Here is a 13,780-nt window from a genome sequence, read left to right as displayed (position 1 = left end):
AGAGGTCTTAAGCTTTTAAACTGATCTAATTGTATAATCCTCTGACGCCTAGCTGCGTGGGCTCAGCTAACGCCCCGAGGAGTCTATATTGCTGTATCGGATGCCTACTGAGCTTGTTACGCAGGCCTTAGCCTAAATCGATGAGGTAATCTTTGAAGTAGGAGAGATATATGACCTAAAAGGCCACTCTGATATCTTATGGAGCCCCTTGTGGGAAAAATGAATTAATTCTAAGTTATCTAGTATAACGTGAACTATAATATAGGGGTGATGTAGTTGTTTCTTTGTGATTGGAAGGTATTAGATGTAGATGTGATTATAGTATAAGACCTATAGTAAAATATTTTCTCTAATACTATATACTAATTGGCGTTAGGGTAGTTTGTAATGGTTACTAAGTTGTCAGGCTAGAGACCTGTGACTAGGCAAGGATATCGGATAGTAGAGATCAAATAGAACAGTTGATACACAGAATTGATTCTTGCAGGACAAGAATCGTAGCTATTGTTCGTGCGTTTTAATATTGCTAGAGCTTGCTAGGGCTTAGGGCAGTCATGCATTAGCGGGTGTATCGAGGTAGATTCGCCCGCGGAGCGGCCATGAATCGTACCCGAATCGTACCCGAAGGGATTCAGGAATCTCGTGACATAGTTCTAACTATTATACTTCTCTATTAGGGAGGGAGAGTTTCTAGGTGTTGCGATGTAGGTATCTAAAAATATTGATCTATTAATCTAGTCTAACTAATTTATGAGCTGTGACTACTAGATTTTGAATTTATGTAGGAAAAAGGCTAGTAAATAGATAGATATTTATATTTATTATCTCTATAAATAGCTAAGGAGTAGATTAAAGCTATTCTTTATTTTACGATAGGAGATCTAGATATAGTAAGATAAGTATATTATAGTAGGTAATATAAATACTTACTATACTATATAGAGAGATATAGAAGTAAGAATTATATCTATAGGTAAAGATTTTATTGTAATTATAGATGAATTAGAAATAGAGATAATTATAGAGAAGGGTATAACAATATAGAAGTAGTAATATAGTGAGGAAGTATAATTATCTATTTTAGATCTTATATATATTAGTAGGAGTCTTGTTAACTGGCTTGTTGCCTATAGGCTTGCGGATGATATTGAATATGGCTTAGATTATTGGCTGATACGGATGCTTTTGGACGTCGAAATCCCTTCGTTTATGTTGTAAAAGTTTAGGAACTGGTAAGTTATAGATACTGAAAAACTTACTAAGTTTATTACCGAAAACATGTAACTCCGGCTACTGAAACGGGCTACCGTGAACCGGCTGGGGTTGGAATTTAGTGTATTTCTGCGGGTGATCCACGCTGTGATCGAGGAGTGTGTCCCCTGGAATTAAGATTAATTACTTATTACTCTATAGGTCTTATTACATACTACTTTCCCTATTTATTTTTAGATACTTCTAGGAGTATTTCTTTTTATTTGTTATCATATATTAGTTATAATAGAAAGTTCTAAGGAAATAATTATATATAATAACTTTAAGAACTACACTATCTATTTATATTAGCTAGTTATTATTCTATAAATCTTACTATAGACTAATTGACGCCAAGAGTAAGGCATGTCAGCGTGAGAAGGACGTTCTTGATACCAAACTTCAGACCTGCTCTCGGGAGAGGGATGGGCTAGACACGGAGAAAAAGTCTTGCAAACGGGAGAAGGACAAGCTAGATATTAAGAAAAAGACTTGTCAGCAGCGGGAGAAAGATGAACTAGATGCCAACTGGAAGGCCAAGTATGAAAGCCAATGATAGGTCGCTTATCTATTGTCCTTTGGAAGATATATGAGTGAAGCTCATCACATCACAGGGGCTCTCCTGAAGCCAAGCCTCTATGGACTTTGTAAGGTTGTTCTACACTGAAGTCTCCAGGGACATTGGAATTGAACTAACTGGGAACTAAGCTCTTGTTGTGATATAAGGTTGGTGCAGATCAGGAACCAAGCCGCATCATCGGAATTAAGTCCTGAGATATCTATACGAAGCATCAAGTTGATTTCCAATCAACTTCCAATCAACTTGGTCTTCTTGCTGTATATATAGCTTCATCTATTCCTTCTGAAATCCCCATGATATTAGGAAAATTCCCTGGAGTTGGTACAGTACTTCCAGAAATCAGTGTCACCATCATTTTTTTCTCCAGCCACAGTGCCAAGAATTGCTAAATTACCTCGGGACCGTTCCGAAATAATATCTCCAGTGGAGCCTTTGTACCGTACGACACCGAATTAATTTATTACGCTGGCCTAAGTTTGTCACTTGTCACAGCTAGACAGCTGCAACCACGCCGCCCCACGTCATCATTCCCAATAACTATCCCCTCTCCGGAAATGGTGGATGCTGAAGTACGTGCTTACAAAGGCACGACCCCTCAATATCCCCTGCTCTCCTGACAAACCCTGGATAACTACTCACTCACTTTGCTAACATAACGGGTTGGCCTCTAAAATCAATATGAGCCGATATAGCCAGCAGTCGCTCGAACACATCTTCAAAAATAACAAGAAATGGGTCTTGTCGAAGAAGGGCGCGGACCCCGCCTTTTTTGACAAGCTTGCTGCAGGGCAATCACCTGACTACCTGTGAGCTAAGGATTCATTCCCATCGTCAAAATGGTCACCATTTAATTCATCTGACGATATCCAGATACATAGGCTGTAGCGATAGCCGTGTTCCTGCCAACGAGATTATGGGTCTGGAGGCTGGCGAGGTTTTCGTTCACCGTAATATCGCCAATCTAGTACCCAATGTCGACCTTAACGTCATGTCCGTGATCAACTATGCTGTGCGGCACTTGCAGGTCAAACACATCATTGTGTGCGGCCACTACAATTGTGGAGGAGTCAAAGCGGCATTAACACCGGCTGACTTGGGGTTACTTAACCCATGGCTCCGAAACATTCGCGACGTGTATCGCCTGCATGAGAAGGAACTGGACGAAATAGCTGACGAAAGCTCGAGATATAATCGATTGATCGAGCTCAATGTGGTGGAATCCTGCAGGAATATCATCAAGACCGCTGCTGTCCAGCAAAGCTACCGAGATTATCAGTTTCCCATCGTTCATGGATGGGTTTTTGATCTACGCGACGGTCTACTCAAAGACCTCAAGATCGATTTTGAGGGGTTGTTGGAGGAGGTGAAGAAGATCTATAGTCTGTCGTCGGATCTCAATCGCAAGTAATCAAAGCCACAATCTTCAAGTGCTAGCCCACATTAAGCTCCCCAAAATCTTAAACACTAAGGCATAAATAGATTATAAGCATCAGTTCTCAACCAAAACGGAGCTAATCTTTTGGATTGTCTTCTAATTCTAAGCCATATGCTGAGAGTTTCGCAGACCTTCCAACACCCGATAGGCCTTGTCAGCTTTTGTGTCATATACCAGCCCATGGATTTGCAAGTGCCTCTTCCTAATCGCATCGGTTACTTCAGTAAATTTGCGTAACGAACGCAATTGATCAAGAATGTTTAACTCGACAAAACAGCGATCACGTTCTATCACCGGGGCTTTATTGATGTCTTCTTCGTGCGCAGCATAGAGAGAATTGAGCTTGCTATAATGACCGTTAATCAGTGACCATGTGAATATCTTAGGTAGAGACAGGTCACTTACCACAACCACGGACCATTTAACCCATCTCTTGAAGCTGCTTTCACGATGCCACACCCATAATGGCCGCAAACTACGATATGTCTCACCTTTATAGTGTTAACACAAACGAATTATGAAGCTGTTCGAGATCAATGGCTACCTGGAGGTCAACGACAGCATGTTTTATCGCAGTCTCGGAGGACAGGTCGCCATCAATGATCATATTGCCAATATTTCTAAGCACGAGTAGCTCGCCGCCAAGAAGATTGAAGACGCAGGATTCCCTGAGATCGCTATCGGAGCATCCAATCCAAAGCACTTGTTGAGTTGCCTGATGAAGGCTTGGGATGTAGTTTGCCTCAAGAGGCTCAGTTGTCACCCTGCTGAGTCGTGTTTCGCTCATGATAGAAGGTCCCAAAGGGTGAGCAGTGATGCTATGGTATGCTCTCGGAAAGAGCCGTCGGGTCGTGGATAGTAGAAAGGTATTTTGCCAAGTTGCAACAAGAATTCGACGGCAAAACATTAATGACGGCTAGTGAAAACCTTTGAAGGTTCACCAGAGTGGGCTTCTGTCATAAAAATTCAAATACTGTACTGGTCAGCGAGTTAGGAGTCCTTCCCAAAGGTTTTCAACCGCTCACTTTGTATGTGCTCCGTACCTTTTCAACAAGAGGAAAAAGGCTTGGCCGAAATGTGCTTATTTGATGTAATCCAGCAGCCAATTAGAGTTTGATCGTCGCTCACAGATCGGCATAGACACGAGTAAGTATGGTGGTGTGGGCCACGCAGGCTCTAATCATTGGTTGAACAGCCGCAACAGCTTTTTGGCTCCGAGAAACTGCCGTTTCGGCCGAAACATCGTCCCGGCGCCTGTGGTATGCATGGGGCACGGACAAGGTGCCGCCACCCCAAAGGTTACAACCACACGAACCGGTTTGTAAAGACCCCCTTACGTTTATACAAGGACTGAGTAAAAAGGATAAGATTTACTGGATTTTCAGCAACCCTTGGGTCTAAATGGGGTAAATAAAACGATGTTGTGAATGATATCTGCTAACAGTCTACTTCAATCAAACATGCAATCATTAAATATATCAGCAATACGCCGGTGCGTTTCATGGTCCGGTAGATCAGAATGCCTCCAAAACTACTTTATCACGAAATACCGAACTTCCGGGAACTGGGCACACGTGACTAGCTAACCTCGTGAGTATTCCTGTGCTTGAACTTTCTTTTGTTTTAGATTCCAAATTCGAGTCAAGTTCCTGCTATTTGTCCCTTCGTCGTTTCCGTGAAAACATTCTTCGATTCAGGGTTTAAGATATATTCATCCAAGTTTATCCCATCAGGTCCCTAGGTAATTGTCGTCACATTCATAAGTCTTTCCGTTGACATCCATTAATAAGCTGCAGCCAGCACAACCAACCAATTTGATCTTCCAGGGCTCCGCCTTTGCATCAGGCGAATACTATGATTATAACTCGCGGGTTTTCTCTAACGAACTTTGTGATTGCAAGCTCGGCCTTTTGCTTCCAAGTTTGTGTCCTGTACCCTTGGCATCACAAATTAGAGGATGAATTCAAACAACTCAAGGCCGAGCATCTCCAGCTATTGCAGGAGGGCGAGGAGCACCGACTGAAGGAGTTAAGGAACATTCGGGAACATCTTAGCCTCCTAAGCACTAAGAAGGATTAGAGGCCCAATAGTTTCAAATTGTTAAAAGATTTTTGGCCTCTTAGAAGATACTTAGAAAACAGAAGTATGCGGCATTGAAGGAGATGGATATAAGCGTTGTATTACCTGCGCAAACCTAGATTATTTTGGATGAACATCGCTTGATGCATTTAAGTCATATATGAAATCTTCAAATTCGATCACGCGCTTAAGCTCCTCGAGCTCAAATATTTCTATAATATTATGCAAGATGTATAGCATCGAGTATTATCTACCTACCAACAAATGAAACTAGCGCAGGGAATTATGAAGAGAAGGATAGTTGATAGAGAATTAAACTGCGGACTATTGAAGGTAAAAAGTTATTGCTTTGCTCTTGTGTATCCGATATCCTCCCAGGTCTCCAGAAGGCTAGACATGCCGTTTTGGACGCTGGGAAGGTCTTTGCGGAATGAAGACAGCATGCCTTCTTGGCCGGCACAACGATTAAGTAAATACCCATTTTTCTGGCGTTCTCGCCGAAGGAGCCTTTCCATCAGCGTGTTCATTCTCTCCAGCCGCTGATTCTCTTTCTGGCAGGCTGTGAAACGTGCCTCTATTTTTTGGCAATGTCTCACCATATGTGTGGCCTGTGCCTTGAGTTGAAGGCTCTCTTCTCTCAAGGTCTGAATTTCTAGTGCCAATCCACTGAATGAGACGTGCACATGTGCTTCGACACATTCTGACCACTGGTCAATTTGCCCCTGCTTCTATTTCCCGAATAATTAGCTCCCGTCGAATTCTAAGATAAAGAATTGCTGAATTTACGTTGACTGGAGAAAGTCGCTGCGATGAAGAAGTCCCGTAACAAGGACTCTTGTCTGAGTATATCTCGGGTGAAACGTCCCTCTTCCCTTTTCCTAGCTGTTGCTGTTTGGATGACGGAGAATTCATGATATGTATTAAAAAATGAAGGTGTAAAGATTGGAAAGGAGCTATCTTGTCATAAGCTGGCGTATTCAGTATTTATCTAGATATGGTTTTTGTATCTCCTGCAAGAGACGAGTCATGTCCCGCGTAAGTTACGTATCATTTCGCGCGCAGGATCCTCAAAACCTGATGCCAATCCTGCAGTTCCGGTGTACATAACTCGGGATTGCTTCCAATTAGAACTGCTGCAGCGCATCCGGGGATTCCCTGCAATTTTGGTTCCAAATACTAAAAAATGCGGGTATATAGTATAAAGTTAAACTGAGCTCCTTCGGCTCCGACATCACCGAATCGAAAAGTCACTCGGTCCCTAAAATTGAAAACTCTAATAATTCAATTAGATGGCGGCATCCACGCAGCCCTTTGTTCAAATCTTGCACAAGGCAAGCACTACCCGTTTTGCTAAATAGCAATGTTCGCAACTTCATAATTATCAATGAAGTCATGTGAGACGCGAGTTCAAGGGCTACCGTTGGGTTAAAAGACGGGTGCGGATGCCCAGAAAATAGATGAAATAGAACTATGTATATGAAAAAGGTCGGAATAAAGTCGGTCTTACTGATAAATTGAGAAGGATAGCTGTCTTCATGCCGGGTCTTCCCAGCTAACCCATTGCTGACGGGACAGACCGATTAAGATCATCATTTGGCCCACATTTGTTACGTATCGGAGGTCGATCGCATCGGTTTAACCCCAAGAGATAACATGAACGGCGGCGAGGCGCGACAAAGATGACTGGTCTCGTCTAGCGTGTAACGCTCATACACTCTACGAGACAGCTATATGTAAATTATGATCATAATGTTCTGTATTCACCACCGGCGGAAACAAAAGCATGTTGGTGGTGACACCAAGTTCTGGAAGTACTGTATCAAAATTTGGCAGCTATGCGCTGATGCATGCAAGAGAGATTCAACATGTAAAGCTTCAGTTTCGGTTTATGGTGAAGGTATATGCTACAAATCCAGAACTCCTCCCGGAGATTTTACGACAAAGGATCTTCAAGACAGTATCGGTGGAAAGTATGGTTCCTATGGCAAATAGACTGGAGGCAACTCCCGGCCGGAATGAGGCTTCAGTGGACATGGCAAGACGAGATTCAGGATCGCTTACAGTAGTATTCGAAATCAGATTTACCTCTACACTCTTTGATCTTAATTCCCGAACCTTAGCTTGAAACACGCTAATCCAGAATATAGTAATTACATCGATCCCCTGGTTCTTAATTAAAATAGGAACCGTATTTTACATGACGCGCCGGGACCTACCTCCCTTAGTGTAATTTACACGAAACTCCTCTACGTATGATACCACTCTACCCCCTTCTTCTCCCCTAGTACCTAGCAACGAGGATCATCCTCTATACACAACTCTTAAGCGCGCATCCTACGTTAAGCTAGCAATATGGCTCCAAGGCTTCTCCTCTTAAAGCTGCATCTTATCCACAATATAAAAGAGAGCCAGTCACTAACCATAACTCAAATGGCCGAAGAAGCTGCAGCAAGGTCACGATTATAGATATTCACAGAAACTTGCGGCAGTTCGGCAACATGTACGTATCCCTAACTCGCATAGGTCGCAAACCAACGGTAATACCGCTAATAATCGACGCGCTCTGCGACTACCTGTCGGCAAAACCGGGCCTATACCTTGATGAGATGGCTGTCTTCCTCTGGGATAAGTTTTGTACTATAATCACAACCTCTAGCATTATAAAAGTCCTTATCGCCAAAGGTTAGTCTAAAAAGACGGCCCGACAGTATGCAAAGGAGCGTATTGCCGATTTGCGAGAATTTAATCTCTATAATTATATATTAAAAATAAAAGAGAGCTGTACTAGTGGACAACATGCTATATAATGCGAAATTAAGAGTAAATTTAGATCCGATATCTTTTGTTGTAAGCCCTAGACCGGATTGGTCGGTGGCTAGACTGGTGAGCGGTCCTTTCGGATTGTCGATCGTCTTGCTTACTTGCAGCACGTTGTCTATCTTCCAGTACTCGGCGGCTAGAGTCGCTTGTACGCGTATTCTTAGAGTAGGAGGACTCCTGGAAGTGGACCTTGGGCCGACAGGTGGAGCCACTAGTAATGTTCAACTGTATAGCTCCTTGATTACCCATACGAATATTAATGGACTTGCTAGCCAAGCTTTCCTCGGAAAATCTAAGTGTCATTCTATTTATGGTGATGGTTATATTCTGATTTTCTACCTAAGAGCGCTCTTATAAATTTTGAGTATTTAATATAGTAATAACCTAGATACGCCGGAACTTTTGGAGGTTCTTTAATATATTCTCTAGGGGTTTCCTTATATAGGTATAGTCAGCAATGTCGGGTACTATTGCATTTTGCTCAATAACTTCCTTAATACAACAACAAACAGTGCCACAGGTAATGCTACTAGGGTTAATATTAGGACTTCGAATGCATAACTTTCAGCTTACTAAATGATATCCTTTCCAGCTGACTCTTAGTGCTCTATGTGATATCGAGGGCATGTAGTGCTGGGCTACCTTTGCTGCTGCTTGAAGATCATGCTTATGACAACTCTCTATCCTGGATAGAAACAATTCTCCCATAGCCCTGTGAGATTAATCGGGTTCTGTGTCCCCAACTCTTTAATAGCGAATTCGCCTCCACCGATATAGCTGGACCACATCCTAAGCTTTTAAGATTGATTTTAAGCATAGCCAGTAACGCCTCAGGTAACCTCACAAACTCTAGGTGAAATAGACTTTCTCTATTCAAGGGATTAGTGAGATAAATTGGTTGTTGTCTTTGAATTTGTCCCAGAATCTTGAGAATGGCCAACTGGATATCATGCACGATCTCAAAGACACGCAAATTGGTTTAAACGATTTGAGTACTCGATTCGAGGGGCGCTTTCCCTTCCTGAATGCTCTCTGCTAGGTGCCTGGTGATCGTACTCAGCTGACCCATGACTTTGCATAAGAAGTCCTGAATTCAGCTGGCGAGCCCTTTATGCTGTACAATATACGTTTGATTCTGGGCTGTCGTCATTTCCATCTGCACAGTAAACAACAAGATTTGAATGCTCGATGTATGGGCCCTGATCTCGGCACGAAATTTGTCCACATCGTCCTTTTTACATATCGTCCACTTGATTTTCATCAATTATATCATTTATCCTCGAGTCCGTTCCACCTTGTTGTAGATGAACTTGGTACTTCTGGATATTCTTATAAAACTCGGTAATTGTGAGCTGACATTGTGACGTAGCTTGGTGTAGTGCAGTCAGATTAATCTGATTGATACTAGTATCGAGACGCTTAACGTGTAATAGTGCCGATTCCAGATATAGTAGACTTATATACAGTAGTATTATAATTCAACCTGTCCGCCCTATCCGTTAGTATAGTGTCTAGTTTAACAATTTCGTGCCAAAAGTCCATAGGTCAAAATCCCATATGAATCGTTTCTACCGTAAATTTATAAGGGGGTTTGTATTTAACTGTAGTCAGCAAAGTATTGGTTCCACCATCAATACGGTGGATGCAGAATTAGTTGGGTCTAGATAGCCGGGTGCTTGTGTCCGACCGTTCAGTTTCATCCAACGCATTCGTAGGTTGTCAAACCAAAAACCATCACCAAGCCCAAATTCTTCTTAGGCCGCCGGTATATTGCACAGCTTCGAGATTATATCACACACATAATCTTCAACAGCAAACCGCTTATAACTTTCAAGATCTTGCTCACTATTAATCGGTCGAAGAGCGGATCGCCGACCCAGACCTTCTAGTTCAACCAAGGAGGCAAATAACTGCGGAGAACTATCCTCAGAGGGTTGTAAGTAGCGACAAACCGACACGTAAATTTCTCGTTGTATTGAAACATAATCTGTCCATGGACGTAGTTTAATGGGACAGTATTTTCCGGCAGGAGAGGGAATAGACCCTGTTGTAGAGCGATAAGGGTCTTCGACTGTGAGCGGCTGCCAAAGGAGATTGTGGCAACGTCGGATAAACTCTCCAAAAGTCGTCGGCCGGTTGCGCTCCCTCTCCTGTCTCTCTCTTGACTCTGCCTGTCTTCTTAGCTCTGCTTCCTTAAAAAAAGGGGCCTTAAAGTCTGGGGAGCTCATCACGAGCTTGATAGAGGAATGAGTGAACCCTTATTGGCATAGTCAGGCCCATTATTCTCTCTGGGCGGTGTGGAATTGGCAGAATTTGTCGTTCTTTAGGGAACCTCGCCTATTCAAAGTTTCTGGCTGGTTTCTCCATGCATCAAACACTTGATAGTGGAATAGAGACCTGTTTAAATGGGAAAAGTGTGGTCATTTTTGGGGACTTGGAATCTTTGGAAGAGCTTTGTTGCTCCCAGGTTTACAGGTACAGTTCCCAGAGGCAGTCGTAGGAGCCCCTAGAATTGGTTGGAACTCCCACGGCGTTGGCTCCGCCAAGGGTAGCGAGCGGTAATAATGATGGGCTCAGTATTTTGAGGGAACTACTAGTTATTGGTGGGGCATGGCGAGGCTCGATGGAAATAGAACGATAGTATCAAATGAACTCAGTACCCTCATAACAATAGTAATTGGCGGAGCAATTCAACTCAGTGACACTCTATTTAATCCCAGAGAACCTACAGCTGTCTTCAGGAACTATGTATTTGATTTCAGGAGCAACCAAGCTCCTGGGAACAAGCAATAATGTTCCCAGAGACACCTCCGTCAACCCCAGATACGGCTTATAAGGCATTGAGGTGGATCTCGCAGTAGCTGAAATACATTCATTGGACCTAAGAGTAAATTTTTCTTTCCCAAATACAGTGTTCTGCACGGCCCTTATCTCTCTTAGCGCTTACAAGCGAGCATAAAGCTATCTAGCTAGCACTTGGTAATTAGACGTGATCAATTGAACTTCTGTTTCACCTAGCGCCTATAGAGTAGTATTAAAAATTGCAAGGGGATTTTAGAAATGATCTCTTAAAAGATTATGTTCGGCCTGAAACTATATTTGGAGATGGTGGAGCCCTGTCAATCAGCTAAGTTTCATAATACGCATAGATGACTAAAACCAAGGCTTGACACTCAATTAATTAGCGCCTTGATCTCGTTTTGTGCATCTTGCATCACGCTAGCCCTTATTTTAATGCGCAGGCGCTTTAGGTCGAGAGATAATTTGCTGAACATATTGAACGAAAACTTCAATTCCAATCACACGAAACAAGGTAGGCGCATACTCTTTATTGTATTTTGTGACCTTTCGGAGGGCTGTCATATAAATATAGCTATCGTTCTCCATTGGAAACATTACTTTTTGACGCATCCTCCCCAAGAATCCAAGAATTTACAACACAAACCAGGTATCTTGTTTACGCCTCGAATTGCCAAGGCACCAGGCTAATTAAATGCCCAGAACTATTCACTCATGGCATACGAGCTGTCTATAGAGATATTCGGAACAGGCGAGGACCCCCAGCACCGGTCTCATTGGGGATTTGTGATTCATAGGCCCTCAAGCCTTGTTGGCGACCTACTCCATGTCAAAGTGATCGATCTCGACAGACTATGGTACCAATTCGAACCGAGAATGAATACCCCACTGCGCACCATGCAGGCCGTTGGCAAGATCAAACTTGGCGATCTTAATGAACAGCAGCGTCAACATGCCATCCAAGTTATTACATCTTCCCCTGCACCAAGGGATGGGAAAAAAGATGCCAGGATTGGGTTTATGACACCCTGCTGTCACTTGAGGTTGAAGAGCTTGTTCCGTCTGGCACATGCCATATCTGGAAGGGGATGGTTGGGAAGTCGGCACGAGCTGTTCAGGCAACACCAGGCGTCAATTGGATGAGTCTGAAATGAAGGTATCATGTGTATTTAGCTCAGATCCCAGTATAATCTAACATGGATTGATTGACTTCAGCCCAAAATTCGTACTCATCGGTATCGAGTATCGTGGATATAAGATCCCTCCACTCTGGATCCAACGCTTGCCACCGCAAACAAAAATATTCCCTTGCCGATATACTATAGCCAGCTGCGCCCCAGTCTATGATTCCGGTGACGATATTACCGTTTACAATAATGTTGCTTTGATGCAAATCACCATGCGTGAGCACCTTCCTCTCATCCTGATCACCAGAGACAAGGATTTTCTCCAAGAGAGGCTCATCTCTTTTCATGAGCTGCGCATTAGGTCTGGAGTAACGGATAGCCTCCACCACTCCTTGATTGAATTCCTTTCTTGTTAAGAAGGGTCCATAGTGCCGAGATTTTGCATCCCATGAATGCTGGAAAAGAATATCTTCGCATGGACCACCATCAATAGATCCGAAGTAAGGCCCTTCAATTCGGCGCCACTCATAAATAAAGCTTTGAAGCTGTCGGATGATAGAAATTTTGGAGTCCCGAGTCAAACTTTGCCAGCAATGTTCCAGTGTGACCCCTGGAATTTTCGACATTAAAATAAATCCGATATCGCCGATGGTATAAGCATTGAAGACTTCAGGGACGGGAACTGACGTCTGTTCCCTCAGGAGACAGAGCGCCTCTGCTTCTCCCATCTTAACCATAGGCCCGACTTTCAAAATAACCGATGCGTGAATCTCCAAAATTTTGCAGCCTCCCATGCTATGAGGACATAGATCTTTGGCATTTTGAATCTCTTCCAGTGTCACAATCGGAGGCTTGTGTCTCATAAAGTCAGGAAACAGTATTTCGACATTGGTTGAGAGAATATAGGGAATATGGTTGAACAAATCCCATTTCGAGGGCTGTCAAAGCGTTAGAATGCTCACATGTTCACCCTGAAAAAGGATGCACGTACGGAATTTTTGGTGAGAAGATCCTCATCCATTTATGGTATTGCCTTTGGGGGGGGCGCTTATATATGGAGATCTTCTCCTTGAGTCTATTAAGCGAACACTCCAAATATTGTAGAGGGAAAAGGGAAAAGGATCTGGGCAATTGTTAGTGGAATTGAGAAAGTTGAAGTGTTGAATATCCGTCGATGATTTGTAGGTTCCGCTTTGTGGATTTGTGGCTTGGTATGTTTGTTTCATTTGCACTTCTAGGACCTGATTTGGAACTGGACGCTTCGAAAACAGTGTGGACTTTGGAGATATAACCGAGCTCTAGGTCAAAATGGATAGATCACTTTGTACTTTCTAACAAGGGTACAGTAATAATCAGGCTTGACGTACAAAGGAGAACCCATTTTTTGACTAACTAAGGCATATTGATTAATAAGCCTGAAGGTTCTCACTGGCTGATGGTATGCATCGGCTATTCGTTGTGTACCGATACTTCTGCATGGCAGCCAACACGTCACCGTTTTGATTGGCTTGAAGACGAAGGTAAGGCGAAATCAGGCCAGCGATGTCATATAATTGCCCGGGCAATTAAATCGTACCCACTGCATTGAACCCTCCTCTAAGAATAGCCTTCTGCGCCCCGATCTCAGGCATGACCATCACATCATCACACTGCATACTCACTATTTTCTTATGGCCAACGAGGACGCCT

General features: G+C 43.1%; 5 protein-coding genes across 5 annotated transcripts; 2 read left to right on the top strand and 3 right to left on the bottom strand.

Moving 5' to 3' along the window:
• Nucleotides 1-2,509: 2,509 nt before the first annotated feature.
• N7478_012338 (carbonic anhydrase) lies at nt 2,510-3,239 on the top strand (the record flags this gene model as incomplete). Its single annotated transcript, XM_056928552.1, has 2 exons — nt 2,510-2,637; nt 2,702-3,239. 2 exons carry the CDS (start codon nt 2,510-2,512, stop codon nt 3,237-3,239), a joined length of 666 nt encoding a protein of 221 aa, XP_056773110.1.
• Nucleotides 3,240-3,368: 129 nt separating this feature from the next.
• Nucleotides 3,369-4,053, bottom strand: N7478_012337 (uncharacterized protein; the record flags this gene model as incomplete). Its single annotated transcript, XM_056928551.1, has 2 exons — nt 3,369-3,741; nt 3,779-4,053. The coding sequence occupies 2 exons, from the start codon at nt 4,051-4,053 to the stop codon at nt 3,369-3,371; spliced, it is 648 nt and encodes a 215-aa protein (XP_056773109.1).
• A 1,633-nt stretch (nt 4,054-5,686) lies between these two features.
• Nucleotides 5,687-6,044, bottom strand: N7478_012336 (uncharacterized protein; the record flags this gene model as incomplete). Its single annotated transcript, XM_056928550.1, has 2 exons — nt 5,687-5,904; nt 5,942-6,044. 2 exons carry the CDS (start codon nt 6,042-6,044, stop codon nt 5,687-5,689), a joined length of 321 nt encoding a protein of 106 aa, XP_056773108.1.
• Nucleotides 6,045-11,678: 5,634 nt separating this feature from the next.
• On the top strand, nt 11,679-12,118 carry N7478_012335 (uncharacterized protein; the record flags this gene model as incomplete). Its single annotated transcript, XM_056928549.1, has 2 exons — nt 11,679-11,927; nt 11,954-12,118. The coding sequence occupies 2 exons, from the start codon at nt 11,679-11,681 to the stop codon at nt 12,116-12,118; spliced, it is 414 nt and encodes a 137-aa protein (XP_056773107.1).
• A 20-nt stretch (nt 12,119-12,138) lies between these two features.
• On the bottom strand, nt 12,139-13,112 carry N7478_012334 (uncharacterized protein; the record flags this gene model as incomplete). The annotated part of the gene is made up of 2 exons (XM_056928548.1): nt 12,139-13,029; nt 13,083-13,112. 2 exons carry the CDS (start codon nt 13,110-13,112, stop codon nt 12,139-12,141), a joined length of 921 nt encoding a protein of 306 aa, XP_056773106.1.
• Between the last annotated feature and the right edge of the window lie 668 nt (nt 13,113-13,780).

Source organism: Penicillium angulare (assembly GCF_028827245.1).
Source record: "Penicillium angulare strain IBT 27051 chromosome Unknown utg000011l_segment0_segment0, whole genome shotgun sequence".
Lineage (NCBI taxonomy): Eukaryota > Fungi > Ascomycota > Eurotiomycetes > Eurotiales > Aspergillaceae > Penicillium > Penicillium angulare.
This window is presented reverse-complemented; position numbering and strand designations above follow the sequence as displayed.